Genomic DNA, 16,265 nt, shown 5'->3' on the forward strand with positions numbered 1-16,265 from the left:
GTGGTCTGATCAGTGCGAGGAAAGCTTTGAAGAGCTGAAGAAAAGGTTAACGTCAGCGCCGGTATTATCTCTGCCTACCAGTAATGAAGACTTTACAGTGTTTTGTGATGCGTCCCGTGTGGAACTGGGTTGTGTGTTGATGCAAAATGAGAGGATAATTGCTTCTGCTTCTAGGCAGCTGAAGAAGCATGAGTTGAATTATCCTACACATGATCTAGAGATGGCAACTGTGATCTTCGCACTCAAGATGTGGAGGCATTACCTTTATGGGGTAAAATGTGAGATCTTCACAGATCATAAAAGCTTGCAGTACATCTTGAGTCAGAGAGAGTTGAATCTGAGGTAGAGGAGATGGGTGGAACTGCTTAGTGACTATGATTGCAAAATTTAGTACCATCCTGGTAAGGCAAATGTTGTGGCAGATACCCTAAGCCGGAAATCACTTGGCAGTCTATCCCAAATTACAGCAGAGAGAAGATCGGTGGTGAGGGAATTCTATAAGCTCATTAATGAAGGGTTGCAGTTGGAGTTGTCTGGTACATGTGCTTTGATAGCTCAGATGAGAGTAACACCCGTGTTTTTAGAGCAGGTGGCTCAGAAACAGCATGAGGACCCAGAGTTAGTGAAAATTGCCAGGGCTGTTCAGTCAGACAAGAATGAGGAGTTCAGATTTGACAACAAAGGGATCCTCCGCTATGGGAGTAGGTTATGTGTACCAGATGACGTGAGTCTGAAGGGAGACAATATGAGAGAAGCTCATAATGCTAGATACAGTGTTCACCCCGGAGCCACCAAGATGTATCAAGATCTAAAGAGAGTTTATTGGTGGCCAGCTATGAAAAGAGAAGTGGCACAGTTCGTGTCCGCCTGCAAAGTATGTTAGAGGGTGAAGCTGGAACATTAGAAGCCGGCTGGAATGCTTAACCCACTGCCGATTCCAGAGTGGAAATGGGAGAATATAGCTATGGATTTTGTGGTGGGGTTACCGGTAACGTCCAATAGATTGGACTCCATATGGGTAATTATGGACAGACTGACCAAATTTGCTCATTTCATCCCTGTCAAGAGTGGCTATTCTATGGACAAGTTGGCGCAGGTGTATGTTGAAGAAGTGGTCAGGTTGCATGGGGCTCCCGTTTTAATAGTGTCAGATAGGGGACCCTAGTTCACCTCCAGGTTTTGGTAGAGTCTGCAGAACGCTATGGGTACCAGGCTAGATTTTAGCACTGCTTTCCATCCACAGACTGATGGAGAATCAGAGAGGACCATCCAGACAATTGAAGATATGCTCAGAATGTGTGTGCTAGATTTTGGTAGTTCTTGGAGGCAGCACCTACCTTTGGTGGAGTTTGCCTACAATACCAGCTATCATGCTAGCATAGGGATGGCTTCATATGAAGCTTTGTATGGAAGGAAGTGCAGGTCACCTGTCTGCTGGGAAGAAGTTGGAGAAAGGGCCTTGGCAGGGTCTGAACTAGTAGAGATCACTAGCAAAGTAGTGCCCATCATCAAAGAAAGGATCAAGATTGCTATGAGTCGGCAGAAAAGCTATGCAGATGTCCACAGGCAGCTTGTAGAGTTTCTGGAGGGAGATATGGTGTTGGTCAAGGTGTCTCCTACGAAAGGGGTGATTCGTTTTGGGAAGAAAGGTAAGCTAGCTCCACGGTACATCGGACCCTTTGAAATCTTGCAGAAGATTGGGAATGTATCGTACAAGCTGGATTTGCCTGCTTCAATGGAGAGAATCCATCCTGTTTTCCATGTTTCCATGTTACGGAAATTCATGTCAGATCCGAGCAAGATTCTTAATGAGCCTGATGTAGAATCCTAGGAGATCTCACCTATGTTGAGCAACCAGTGCGGATCATAGACACGCAGATCAGAAAGCTGAGGAACAAGAAAATTTCGATAGTGAAATTCCTTTGGAATCACCACAACATAGAGGAATGTACCCGGGAGATACGGGAGTCTATGCTCCAGCGATACCCCTATCTCTTTTAAGGTTATTGTTTGTTGTTATGTGCTTCCTTGTTATATGTGTTTATATTTATGCCATGCTATGCTTGTGTGTTGAACATTCGGGGACAAATGTTCTTAAAGGGGGAAGAATGTAATATCCGGCTAGACCCCGACATCGGAATTCCCACTTTCTAGCGGAATCTCCGTTGGAATCCAGAATTCTCGGATGTCGGAGCCTTCTAGAAGGGTAAAATAAAGGTTTTCTAAATTGTTTTTACATGTTTTTATGGTTTTAATAAAGAAAGAAATTGAGTTTTGAAAGAAAAAGACCAAGGAAGAAAATTCAGGTTCCGCCGCCGAACCTCAAGTTCGGCCACCGAACATGGGGAGTTTGCGGAAGCACCTTTAGCCCCCGAAGATGGTCTGGCCAGCCACCTATAAAAGGCCCATTGTCCGAAAATGGGCGAGATTTCTCTCTATTTTCGGGCATAGGTGAGATTTCGCCCTTCCATGGTCGATTTGTTGTTTTTCTTCAATCCCTTCATGTTTTTGATGAGTTTTTACTTTGTCTTGAAGATTTTTAAGCTAAGATCAAGTTTTTGAAGCTTGGAGACCCTCGAAACTCGATTTCTCCCAATCTTCAAGTTTGGATCACCCTCCTCTCGATCTTCAAGAGGTAAGTGTAGATCCTTCTCTTCTTTCATGTTTTAAGTAAGTTTTAAGAAGGGGTTAAGGGTTTTGATGCATGTTTAGGCTAGTTGTAGAATGTTAGGGTTTATGTTAGTTAAATGGTAAATGTATGTATATGTGATGTTTGTTGGGGTATAGGCTAGTTTTATGCCCCTATACGCTTGAATAAGTGTTTATGCATGTTTTAGAATAGTTGAATGCATGTTGTGAGGTTTTTGGATGGCTGAATGCATGAGGCGGAATCGGGTTCTGCCATTCTGAAGAACCCAGGTTCGGCTGCTGAAGCCATGTTCGGCCGCCGAACCTGCCAGGGAAGGCAGTTTAGGCTGCCTAAACTCGCCCCCGAAAGTTTGGACTTTCGGTTCTGGAGGGGAGTTTCGGCCGCCGAACCCTGCCACCGAAAGTGCCTGACTTTCGGCTCTGGAGGGACTTTCTGCCACCGAACCTGCCGCCGAAAGTGCCCTGTCCAGCCTTCCTTTGCATGTTTTCTATGCATGTTTTGGTGATGTTTTAGGGGGTTTTTGGGGAGTTGTTTAAAGTCATGTTAGAGTTTGTTTGGTCCCTCATTTGAGTCCACCTGTGTAGGATCGGACCCGAGGAACCGAGGAGGCCAGCAGTGCTAGCTGTTTCAGAGTCAGCCAGAGGTGAGTAGAACTGAACTATGTTTTAAAGTAAATGAAATTTTAGCATGTTAATGCATCATGAATGCCATGATATGTACTAGGTTGTTTGCATTAGAAATCCACGAATATGGTGCATTGCATAATATGATGTTGATGTGGATGGATATTGGATAACCCACTAGCCCTCGATATGACATGTTATGATACGGTATGGAAGTCCAGTGAGGCCCATTCTACGCCCCTGGCACGATGTGAGAGAAAGACCAGTGAGGCTCATTCTACGCCCCTGGCACATTGGATATGTTATGTTATGTGATGTTAAGAGAAAGACCAGTGAGGCCCATTCTACGCCCTTGGCACAATTGGACTATGTAGAGGATTATTGGTGACAAATCCATCTGTGATGTGAATTGTTTGTGATGTGATGCATTTCATGATGACATATGTTTATAAACTGTTTTTATTGTTTTGCTCACTGGGCTCTTGTAGCTCACCCCTTTTTCCTAACCCCCAGGTTTGCAGGTTCAGGATAGACCGGGAAGTCGTCAAGGGTAAAAGTTATGGTTATGTAATAGATTAGTAGTGGACATGGTATGTAAAATAATGTAATGTAATATAAGGTATTGTACAGTGATGTAATGAGGATTAGAATTGTGCTTGGCCCTAATGTATGGTTAATCCCTTTTTGTACATGATCTATATGAAATGTTTTAATGCTGAGTTATGTTGAACCAGGCTTGACATATGATATGTTAACCCAACTAGAGCATTTGATGAGGGCTCTAGTATAGGGTTTATACGTTTCAGTTATAGTGCATGTACAGGTCAAGCTTGGTGTATGAAAAAGTTTAAGTTTTTATGTAAATATATGATCATGTATGGGATTCATCAGGTATGACAGGTTGTATAGTACGCTTGCTACGGGTCCCGGCGACCTTAAGTCGATCTGGATCCTAGCACCGGTAATGGTCCGATTTCCGGATCGTTACAAATAGTAACACGTTTAAAGAAAGTAGATGGCATACCATAAGGAGCATTTTTCTCAGGCTATCTCCCAAGTCCTCCCGAGATCGTGAATGGAAGGCCGTCTGCTATTTAGTAGAGCAGGCTAGGTGGCTGGCAAGAGCAAGGAAGCGGGGATCAGAGACATTAGAGACCCCCCGAACATTTTCTCACGCAGCATCTCAACCATAGAACTACCGTAGACTCAGGAGTCACCTCGGCAGCATTGAGGGACTCGTTATCAGGGGCAGAAGATAGCAACTCCGCAACCCTTTTCCCTTTATCAGCGGGAGGGGGAGGCACGGTCTTAGCAGGATCTACGGCATGAGGCCTCTTAACCGCCCTAACGTCAGAAGTAGGCTTAGAGGCCCGCCCCCACTTGCTAGTGGCCCCTCCAATCACGACGCCAGCCACTATTCGAAAGGGTTAGATGTTTAGAGGAGCAATCTCAGCACCTCCTTGGGAACCACCCTCGGCAGACTTGCTGATGGCGATGGGCTCTTTAGAGGTCCGTTTAGGGGCTGTCAAGGACTTGGCCGACGCTGACGCCTTACCAGGAGTGGAAGCCTTTGAGGCTGCAGAATGAGAGCCCCCGACAGCAGATGTCAATGCCCGGGTAGAGGCAGAAGCAGGAGTCCGACTCGCAGAAGCAGGGGCAACAACTTGGAAGACCTTGCGAGTCACATTAGCCACAAACTTTCCAGCCTTGAAGGCCTCCATCATAGCCTTCATGCTCTCCCTAGACTGGGTAAAATTCTTCGGCAACTTAAGGTTTTCCATGGGCGAGGTAGAAGCTGGAAAAGAGAAAGCCATACAAGTCAGAACTCAGAATATAACTAAAAAAGAAAAAACAAGAAAATTATCATTAACAGTACCAGCTTCTCGGCAGTCCCGGAGGTTAGACATGAACATGCACTTCTCGACATCATACTTCTCAACATCATACTTTTTCGCACAGAGGTTAGTCGAAGAAGGCAGATATGGTCCACCAGGGATAGCCAAGGAAGGTCATTGCAATCCTGAGGGACCTCTCTCTAAGAGAGGTCAACATCCTAGTTGATTCTTGAGCCTTTAGCTTGACCACCACAAAGGTCTCAGCCTAGCCTTTTATCGAATATTTTATCCCGCAAAGATAGATAACCCTCTTCGGGGGGTAAAATAATAAAAACCATGGTTAGCCTGGACAAGGCAGAAGAAGGTGGAAAATAGAGCGACGAAAGGGGCAAAACTCCAACACAGACAAACGGATTCAAAGAATCACATAAAAAGGATGGAATTTGGGGATAACATGCGGGGTCACACAAAAATGGGTAAAAACCTCAATGAAAAAGGACGTGAAAGAGAAAGCCAGCCTAAAGTCACGTTGCTTAATAAACAAAATCAAGGTACGACCCTGCTGGGGTCAATCAAGCCTGCTGGAGCCGGATTGGGAAGAACAATCCTCTCAATGCGAAGAGGGACCCTAATCCTATAAATGGAGGTATCGATATACTTGCTGGAGAAAAAATTAGAAAGGAATGAAGGAGTAACAGAGGATTTCAAATCCACGACATCGGGAATCCTAATGGAAGCCATGAGAAGAGTGGGACGTACCTAAGAGCAGAGATTGCAGAGAATGAGGAGAATGGGTTAACGGGAGCAAAGTGAGAAGAAGAGTCGAGAGTAAAATCAAGAATACGAATTTGAAATGGGTAAATGCGGAGAAAAGATGTTTTGATAAAAGCCTTCCTAAAGTCGCACGGTCATAATTGAGGCGTCGGGATTTATCCCTCATTAATCATGGAATAACTAATGAGTAGGTAAATGAACACTTGATGATCGCTGGGCCTCAGGCACCCAGACCACGGTAGAGCCCTCATAGGAAAAACAAGCCCAAAACCCATCAGAGCCCATTATGCGAGTCTGTCCACTAGCACGCGACTTAGGCCGTGTTCTAGTAGGCCTGGCAGACCGGAGCCCGGACTCAACAAAGAGGGATCCGGCTCATTGACTTGATGGGTCAGTGAGGGAATAACCCATCTGCACTCATGACCCTGTCAGTACGAGGGTCAGAGGGAATTAAATAGCCGTCTGACGATAGAGAGAGGGGAAGTATGTCAGTATGTACGGCTCTATATAATAGCGACAGAACGTATGTACGGCTCTATATAATAGCGACAGATGACACTGTAGTAAGATGACGGTTATATGTCACCAAAGGACAAATAGAAAAGGGAATAAAGGAGAAGGGTGTGAACCATTCAAGTTAAGTCATTCATGCATACCAAAGCCTTACTTTCTACTTTGATATCAGATAATCAATATTTAATTAAATTTATTTCTTTATATAATTATTTTATTCTATTTGATCTTAAATCAAAGAATTTATCATTGATTTTATGAAAATATATTATTGATAATGAATGTCACATTTTAAAAGATCTCGTCAAAGATAAAAACTTTTCGATTATAGCATATTATCAGATGCTCGTGCTACTCACAATGAAGATAATATTAATATTAAGTTGTGTGATGTATTATTCAAATACATATTATTTTCTTGAAAAATAAATGTTATTATTATAAAATTTTAATTTTTTAATATATAAGTAAATTACACCCAAACTATCTCAACAAATATAATAGCATTTGATCTAAATATTTTTAAGGCAGATAAACTCGGTAAAGAATAAATCATTATTTTTATAATAATCCCATATTTTAGATATATTATAAATAATAATATTTTATTTTTTATAAAATTCAAAAAAAAATTTTATTAAAGCACAAAAAATATAGCTACCACGAAAGTTTTGTTCCCACAAGGTAAATGAATAACTTATAAATATATTATAATATTGAAAAGTCAAATTATTATAATACAATAATTAATGTATACTGATTAAATATTGCAGTGAATCTGTAGTTTGAAGCAAGTTGATTTACTATATCAATGTGATAAAAGTTTCTAATACTGAATTAATGTTATACTTATGTTTATATTTTTTATACAAGAATATAAAAGTTTCTAATAGTGAATTAATTGTTTTTTTATATTAATTTTTTTTATATAAAATGAAACATTTTACTAAAAATTTTAAAAAATATTTTCATAATTTTATAATAAAATATTAATTTAATATTTACTTTTAAAAAATATCATATAATATAATAGTATATGCTTGTACAACAAATAATAATCCGTAAATTAAAATTTATAGTTAACCAATTTATCCTAAAATTCTCCAACAAAGTAAAATTTTAAAACAGCATGTAATAATATAATTATTTTTTAAATTTATTTATTATTTAAAAATATTACTTTTAACAAATTAATTTAATAAAAAAATATTTTATTAAATACAATAAACTAATATATAATTTTAAAATTAATAAAATAAAAATGAAATTAAAAATAATTATATAATATTATATAAATATATTAAAATTTTTTAAAATAATATATAAAAATAATATTACGCTATTAACGTCATTACAGTCATTTTCACTGGATTTTACATTTTAATGTAGGCTAATTTCCATTTCAAAAGAAAATCTAGGCTAATTTCACTTAACTGTGATGTCTCTTAAAAATTTCTTAGATCCATGTAAATCTAGATTAAGTATTTCTCCAAGGCGAATGGTCAGTGTCATAGTTCGCTGTGCCTTCTTCTCTCTCATCGCTCCATGAGTAGCAGCCAGGTCCTAGGGTTCCTCTCCTTTATCGTATAAATCCTCCCCAAAATTCTCCATTTTCTACTTTCTTCAGATCTCACATTAAACCACCTGAGGAGGATAAGCCTAACACTTCCATGGCCAAAACCAGACCAGGCCTCATCTCCAAGCCCAAACCTGGCAAAAGAGAACTCGACTCCTACACCATTCGCGGCACCAACAAAGTCGTCAAAGGTACCTGTACATATGGGCGTGCGTTATGCATATACGTATGCGTATATCTGTATATGGGTATGTATCTGTACTTTTGAAATGCTTGCCTTCTAATACTTTTGGTGCTGCTGCTGTTTGGCAGTGGGGGATTGCGTGTTGATGAGACCATCGGACACCGGAAAGCCACCATACGTGGCGAAAATCGAGGGGATCGAGACCGACAGCAGAAACAATGTTAAGGTAAGGGTGAGGTGGTACTATCGGCCTGAGGAGGCGCTGGGTGGCCGCAGGCAGTTTCACGGTGCCAAGGAGCTCTTCTTATCCGACCATTATGATGTGCAGAGTGCTCACACTATTGAAGGGAAGTGTGTAGTTCACTCTTTTAAGAATTATACCAAGCTTGAGAATGTTGGGGCCGAGGATTATTATTGTAGGTTTGAGTATAAGGCTGCTACGGGAGGCTTCACGCCTGACCGCGTGGCTGTGTGAGTTATTTTTTATTTATTTATTTTTTTGGTTTCTTCAACTTGGCTTCTTTCGTCGATCTTTGTTTAATAAGATTTAGTTGGTTTTGGCTTTTGTTTGCTTGAAGGTATTGTAAATGCGAGATGCCATATAACCCGGATGATCTTATGGTGGAATGCGAAGGTTGCAAGGATTGGTAAAGTTTATTCCTTTTCGTTTGAGAATGATGAGTTCTTTCGTCCATTATTCCAATTAATATACCCATTGTTTTAAGAGAATATAAAGTTTATTCAATGAATTCCAGAAGGGAGAATACGGGTCCTTTTCCAGAAGTGAGTTCATAAAGAAGAATTTTTGAAAAACACGAATTTTTGCATTGAGTTATCTATAAGGCTCCATACGATGCAAACGTAGTGGTTTATGAATTTTAGACGAAAGCGACAGTCAATGATTAAGAAGAAACGATTTTCTAATAAGAACAGAGTCTTAAAAGAACTTAAGTATTATTCATATGAAGTCAATAATTTTGGTTTGTAGTGTTGTTCAATATTATTGAACTGATGTACAGGATTATCTTACTCCCCCGTTTCATTTCTGTCATTGGACCATAAAATTGTATGTTGGTTTATGCTGTATGTCAAGACTGCCTTTTTTTCTTTCAAGATGTGAACCTTTTTTCTTTTTTCTATTTAGAAAATGAGCAATTGTTTGCATCAGATGCTAGGGTATCTCGAGTTTCCTTACATGAACTTCTAAACGACTGATTATATTGTTAATGACTTGTGGTTCCTTTTCTTGTTCCTTCTAGGTATCATCCTGCTTGTGTAGGCATGACCATTGAAGACGCAAAGAAGTTAGATCACTTTGTTTGTTCTGAATGTTCATCAGATGATACCAAAAGACCACATAATGGGTTTTCTTCATCACCAGAAGCTGATGGCAAGGTGAGATGTTCTTATTTGCAGTTTCACATTATAGAAAATTATGGGTTTGTTGCCTGTTGGTTATGTCATTCTCTATATGCTTGATGAATTATATGCTGGTTCTTGTCTTGTTGGGTTTTAACAGGTAAAAGAGTACTAAGTTAGACTCTCATTGGTTAATTTGTGTTTCATTTCATTTAGAAAAGAAAAAGAAAATGTATCATGTATTTGCGACCCTAAATAAAGATTATATTTCTCAGGAGTGACAATTTGGTGCCACTGAAGATTATGATTTTGGCAGTTTAAAGATGCAACATGTTTTTTAAATTTGGCACTGTAAAATGTATCATCTTCATTTAATTGTTGTTGTTGTTGTTGTTTTTTGTTTTTTTTTTTTTTTAAATCTTTAAGACTTTAACTAATGTGTTACAATACATTATACAGCTGTACAAATGGCAGAAGTATTTAGACACAGATATTTAAGTTTTTCTTCTGTTCAAGTCTGCAGCTACTTTCCCCCCTTTAAATCTAGAGTAGTTGATAATGTGTTTGGATCGTGCTTCTGGAATTAGCTCATTTTGACCATTATCTATGGATCTGACTCCGCATTGTTTATCGTTTTCTGATTTTGCTGCTTCTTTCTTGGTTGTATCCTAGTGTTTCTGTCTTTGAGGGATCACAAGCTTGCAATGGTTGAGAATATGAGCTTTTCCTTGAGAGTGTTTTAATGAAATTGAGGCTTTTGTTTTAATCTAAAGTATCTGCTGATGTGTTTTTTCATTATTCATGTCCAATACATTCGAAGCATGTTTTATGGTAAGATATGATAAATGGATAATGATTCTGTGTGCCCATCTTTCAGTGCAATGGCTTTTATTTCATATGCCTGATGACTTTGTGCCGTTGGTTTTCAAGCCTTTTCTTATTTTCTTTTTTCATTCTATTAGCAGTGTTGCTCTTTCAAGCATTATTGCTCTTACAAGTTTCTGCTTTGAATATGCACAGCAGAGTTTTTGCCAAAATATGTAAATACACACTCCATATGTGTATAAAGTGATGCATTGATAAAAAGCATGAGCATGCTTTTATGAAAGATGGCTATAAAGGATTAAGGATTTAACCTTTCTGATGTAGCATCCTTCTGTCTTCATATATAGGTTTAATGTAATCCTTTCTGTTCAATATTTCTTGCTCATTTTGGAAATTTTTTCTTTCTTTTAATATAATATTACTGACTTCAGTATAGGTGCATAAGTTACTGCACTCTGTTGTATTTGACAGGCTTTACCGTATGCTCTTTGATTGCAGGTAGAGACCAAGCGACGGAAGAGATAGAATGCAGTAGGGGATTAGCAAAATGCATAGGAAGATGGGGATTCTAGCAGATTTAGCTTTTAGAGTGCTCTCAGTGTGGGATGTATAGTGCTGAAAACAATAGCGTGATTTGTCCAATCTATGGGTCGTCTGTAATTTATATGTTTCTTGTGGTATATATAGCTGTTCTAAGTTTAGGACATAATTTTGTTACTGATCTATCCAGAAAAGAGGTTTCATTTTGCTCATGCCTCAGGTGTCAGACCAAAGTATTTGAGACTAATTCTGGTACGCCGTGCAATCCGTTGTTGTACCTCATTATGTGTTTATAATACCGGTCACTCGTATGAGGATGATGATGTTTAGCGCCAAAATTATGTGATATACGCAATGCCTAATGTCGGAGAAGTTTGTTGAAAACTATGAATTTCAAGGTTGGATGGCAATTTTGCTTCGCTGTATAGTTGGCACGGGCGGACTGTTCTGCACAAAACTTTTTAAGGACAAACTGTCCATTATTTTGTCTGCCAAAGCCAAACAGTGATTGAGAGACTTTCCTTGGACTCTATAAATAAGGCGTTTATTATTTCAGTTAAATTAATTCACTGGCAGTGTGAAAATTTTGGATCATACTATAAGATCGTTTCAAAGATAAACCGCAGAGGGAGAGGAATGTACAAAACTACTTGATTATTGGGCGCATTAGCTGTCATCAATTGTTATTCCAAGCGAGCCTTTGAGATGTTGCGTACGTGTAACGTACACTCCGACAGATTTGACCTAAATTAGCAACAAAAAATATTGTCTGGTAGGATTGATTGACAACGACTGGGTTTGTTGCTTCATGCTCCCTGAATATATTCCTACGTATACTTGTTTGCCAAACTTATCATTAGATTTTTGAAGCGAGAATTCAATTAAAAAATTCCTCATGATACATGGTTTCCTTGCACATATTTGCCTGAGATTCGATTTGTCTCTATAGTTTATGCAACCAAAATGTTGCAAATGAGCAGTGGATTGGAATGACTTCTTCAACAGAAAGGTGCAAAAATTATCATAACAGAGATAAGGATTATGGTATTGACATGTTGAGTGCGTCGTGAGATGGCGAGGATGGCATGTCCCTGTCCCGATGTATATGTCAAGTATGAGCTAAAAGGTATAGTAACGGTGAGCTACTTTTATTCGTAAGCAACATACAGTTACAGCTTTATTCACATTGACCATGTGCCTCAACTCTCAACGTTCTCATTTGCATGGGATGGGAATATGCAATATAAGCGTAACATAACAACCTTATTACTTGTTCATATCCATTCCTCTGGAATCATGGCAACTTCTTCAAGACATGCACTGATTCTGGTCTTCGTAATTTGTGTTGCTTGTTTTGCAGAAGAACGATCGTTATACTTGGTGTTATTGGAAGGAGAGCCAGTTGCATTTCATGATCCCAGAAAACTTGAACTGAACAGGTATCACCCTACATTTTTTCCTCTTGGGAGAAAGTTTTTGCAGGAGGTTGGGTAAGAATTTTCAAGTAAGAGATGCATCATGACCATCTCGTCTCCAGGAGAAATATTTTTCTAGAAATGCAAGGTTTTGGGGGACTTCAAAACTTTTATAACCCTCACTTTGAGAACGTTTAATATAACTTGCTTTACTTTAAAAAAACTTACATGCATACAGTCCAATTCCAAAAATATTACTAGGGGAATCTCTCACTTGCGCTGCCTATGTTTCTTATCATACAATAAAAAGTGTTTCGTGGCTAACTCACTTTGTAAATTTTATGTATGGATGGATAGTGAAATTTCACAAGCTCATGCAAAGCGCTTGGATTCACATGACCAGCTTCTGCAAAGAACCCTAGAAATTGGAAGCTACAGTAAGCTCTACAGCTTCAAACACATTGTTAATGGCTTTGCAGTTCATGTCACTCCTTCTCAGGTTTTGTATATGCCCATGCAGGCCCAGCTGCTTAAACCTCTCTCTTTTTTCTTTAAATACAAATCAATATGTACATATATAACTCTAGAATAAGGAAAATATTAGTTTTTAGGTTATTATGAAATTGCAGGCTGAAAAACTCAAAGATGCTCCTGGAGTAAAGATGGTGGAAAGAGATAGAGGAGCCAAACTAATGACTACATACACTCCTCATTTCCTAGGGTTACCTCAAGGAGTATGGACACAAGAAGGCGGAGCCAAAAATGCAGGCGAAGGGATAGTTATTGGTTTTGTAGACACAGGCATCGATCCATTACATCCAAGTTTTGCGAATGATCCCCTCAATCCTTTTACGTCAAATATTTCTCATTTTTCTGGTGCTTGTGAGACGGGTCCTAGATTCCCACCTAGTTCTTGCAATGGGAAGATAGTATCAGCTAGGTTCTTCTCAGCTGGTGCCCAAGCAGTAGCTACTCTCACTCCTATGGATTTTCTCTCTCCCATAGACGCCGTTGGACATGGCAGGTGTATGCTCTTTATATGTTTGAGTTTCTGTATCTTACCTGAAAAAAAAATAGAATTAACAGAGAATTGATTGTGATTTGTGTAGTCATGTGGCTTCTACTGCTGCTGGCAATGCTGGGGTACCAGTGGTGACGAATGGCTTTTACTACGGAAAAGCTAGTGGGATGGCCCCACGTGCACGGTATGCTCTTGATTTGTGTTCCGTGGAGGGATATTAGATTTAGATAGATATATGTGTAAGGTTATTGTATAGAACAATTATTCATTAAGCAAACCTTAGAAAGATTCCATCAGATGTAAAGTTTTATGTTTTGACAACAGAATTGCTGTTTACAAGGCTGTGTATCCAACAGTGGGAACCATAACAGATGTGGTTGCAGCAATGGACCAAGTAATTAAATTAATTATGCATTGATTTTCTTTTTTTCATTCCCATGTATACAGTATTATCTTAACAAGATCGTTCCTTAAATATTTCAAAAGTACAGAAAGTAATTACTTGGCTTTTCTTGTCAGGCAGTAATGGATGGAGTGGACATATTAACGCTCTCTGTTGGACCAGATGAACCACCAGAAGATACTCTAACATTCTTAAGCGTGTTTGATGTATTTATGTTGCTTGCCCAACGCGCTGGAGTTTTCGTCGTGCAGGCTGCTGGTAACAATGGGCCTGCTCCTTCAACCGTTGTGTCTTACAGCCCTTGGGCTGTTGGAGTAGCTGCCTGTAGCACAGACAGAAACTTCCGTGGTTCACTTCTTCTTGGAAATGGTCAAAAAGTTGGAGGTGTTGGTTTGTCGGGTAATCGCAAGTTCGGACAATTTTTCAAATGGCGGTTTTTGGGAAAATTATTTCTTACTCAAAATTTTTTTTTCAAGCTACCTTAGCCATTTGTTGGGGAAAATCATATTGCAGTACTTGAGATTTTTTTTAAGTAGCTTTTTTAAAGATTTTTCATCCCATGAATCTTCGTGCATGATTTCAAATTTTAAAATTGTCCAAACGACACTATGACTATCCATCAAACACTTCTTGAGAATTTTTTTTTTCCTTTCACCCCTATTTGGAAAATTATCCCGCGAATTCGAATATACTATATGTATTAACGTACTTGCTGGAATTGGGTGTAAATCCTTTGATAATTCTCGTTCAGCACCAACTTTTGGAGGTGGGCTTTTTCTGCATAAGCTGGTGTTGGCTCAGGATGCAGTCAAGGCAAATGGAACGTTCCCAAGGACTCCACAGTGCGTTGAAGAATGCCAATGTACAGAATCATTGGACCCCAATGTAGTGCGTGGAAGCATTGTTATCTGCACTTTCTCAGCTGGCTTCTCTAATGACACATCCACCATAACTGCCATAACTAACACAGCAAGAACTTTAGGATTTAAGGGTTTTGCTCTAGTTGCAAACCCAACCTATGGCGATTTCATAGCAGAACCTGTTCCTTTTGCAGTTTCAGGAATTATGATTCCCAAAGTTGCTGATGCACAGGTATCAAGTTCTACCAGAAACAGCAATTATTAGTTGCCAAGAATTCAGAATCTTATGAGAAGTAACTATTATCTAATTAAATATGTAGATTATATCACGCTACTACGAGCAACAAATTCGCAGGAATGAGAGAGGTTTTGTGACTGACTTTCGCGCACGGGCAGCTATAGGAGAGGGTAGAGTTGCAAGTTTTGGGGGTAGAGCTCCTATTGTGAGTAGATTCTCTTCCAGGGGGCCAGATATTATTGACATTAACAAGCATCTCGCTGATGTGCTGAAGCCAGATATTGTTGCCCCAGGACACCAAATATGGGCAGCCTGGAGCCCTCTCAGTGCCTTGGATCCACTACTAACAGGTACTAGTTCAGCGATAATATGTTGCTAAATTATGTAACAACAGTGACTATATTCAAAAAGCTACCTATTTAGGGAACACTTTTGCACTGCTCTCGGGTACAAGCATGGCAACACCTCATGTAGTGGGAATAGCAGCACTCATCAAGCAACTCAATCCTTCATGGACTCCATCGTCGATTTCATCAGCTCTCTCCACCACTGCCACTAAGTATGATAATTATGGAGAACTCATACTCTCAGAAGGATATGATATTGACAGCTTCTACCCCTCCACTCATTTTGACGTCGGTGCTGGTCTTGTGAATCCAACTCGCGCCATCGATCCAGGCCTGGTCTTTATATCAGGTGATCATTCATTTCATTTAAGAAGAAACCATTTAATATATCTTCTAACTTCATGTATCCTAAAGCAGAATTTGACGACTACATAAGCTTTTTGTGCTCGTTGCCTAACATCAGTCCCACTACAATCAAAATTGTTACTGGAGAAACGTGCAGAAAACCTCTTAGCCACCCCGCCAACCTGAACCTCCCTTCAGTTACAATATCAGCACTAAGAGGATCGCTGAGAGTGCAAAGGAGTGTGAAGAATGTAGGTAGCAAGCCAGAGATATATCTATGCTCAGTGATATCACCTAATGGGACTATGGTTAACCCGTCTCCAACCTGGTTTGCAATAGCTCCACAAGGAACTCAGAACATAGACATTCAATTTCGGGTGACCCAGGCAGGGGATGTGTTCAGCTTTGGTGAAATTGTTCTGACTGGAAGTTTAAACCATATTGTTAGAATCCCATTATCGGTTTTGCCAGTTTCTATATCCTAAATTTTAATTGATTCGACCAAAATATTGACAATACTTGAGGATCATCAAGTAGAAAAGCTCTTCGACATCAATCAAAAAGCTCTATAACATGTCCGATGTAACCAAGGAATTGTGCAGTCTATGAGAAAAAGGAAATCCTGGAGGACTGTTTGTTATTAAAAAGAATTTAGAATTTTTTGTCATTTGCTCCCTCACAGTATTTTCAAGTACTTTATTTTGCCCTTCCAAAAAAAATATTTAAAATAGAATTTTAATCGAATTAATGAAATTTC

General features: G+C 39.3%; 2 protein-coding genes across 2 annotated transcripts; both read left to right on the forward strand.

Moving 5' to 3' along the window:
- Positions 1-7,823: 7,823 nt before the first annotated feature.
- Positions 7,824-11,091, forward strand: LOC110605536 (chromatin remodeling protein EBS). The gene is made up of 5 exons (XM_021744159.1): positions 7,824-8,162; positions 8,284-8,626; positions 8,734-8,802; positions 9,415-9,550; positions 10,838-11,091. The coding sequence occupies exons 1-5, from the start codon at positions 8,066-8,068 to the stop codon at positions 10,862-10,864; spliced, it is 672 nt and encodes a 223-aa protein (XP_021599851.1). The 5' UTR covers positions 7,824-8,065; the 3' UTR covers positions 10,865-11,091.
- An 830-nt stretch (positions 11,092-11,921) lies between these two features.
- On the forward strand, positions 11,922-16,133 carry LOC110605535 (subtilisin-like protease SBT2.4). Its single transcript, XM_021744156.2, has 10 exons — positions 11,922-12,318; positions 12,652-12,793; positions 12,924-13,318; positions 13,404-13,499; positions 13,640-13,709; positions 13,835-14,117; positions 14,470-14,810; positions 14,899-15,166; positions 15,240-15,512; positions 15,581-16,133. Exons 1-10 carry the CDS (start codon positions 12,116-12,118, stop codon positions 15,991-15,993), a joined length of 2,484 nt encoding a protein of 827 aa, XP_021599848.1. The 5' UTR covers positions 11,922-12,115; the 3' UTR covers positions 15,994-16,133.
- Positions 16,134-16,265: the final 132 nt, after the last annotated feature.

This window comes from Manihot esculenta, chromosome 17 (genome assembly GCF_001659605.2).
Source record: "Manihot esculenta cultivar AM560-2 chromosome 17, M.esculenta_v8, whole genome shotgun sequence".
Lineage (NCBI taxonomy): Eukaryota > Viridiplantae > Streptophyta > Magnoliopsida > Malpighiales > Euphorbiaceae > Manihot > Manihot esculenta.

Coding starts and splice junctions, on each gene's coding strand:
- LOC110605536 (XM_021744159.1), top strand. CDS start 8,066: ATGGCCAAAACCAGACCAGGCCTCATCTCCAAGCCCAAACCTGGCAAA. Junction 8,163..8,283: donor CACCAACAAAGTCGTCAAAG/GTACCTGTACAT, acceptor GCTGTTTGGCAG/TGGGGGATTGCGTGTTGATG. Junction 8,803..9,414: donor TGCGAAGGTTGCAAGGATTG/GTAAAGTTTATT, acceptor TGTTCCTTCTAG/GTATCATCCTGCTTGTGTAG.
- LOC110605535 (XM_021744156.2), top strand. CDS start 12,116: ATGCAATATAAGCGTAACATAACAACCTTATTACTTGTTCATATCCAT. Junction 13,319..13,403: donor GACGCCGTTGGACATGGCAG/GTGTATGCTCTT, acceptor TGATTTGTGTAG/TCATGTGGCTTCTACTGCTG. Junction 14,811..14,898: donor CCAAAGTTGCTGATGCACAG/GTATCAAGTTCT, acceptor TTAAATATGTAG/ATTATATCACGCTACTACGA.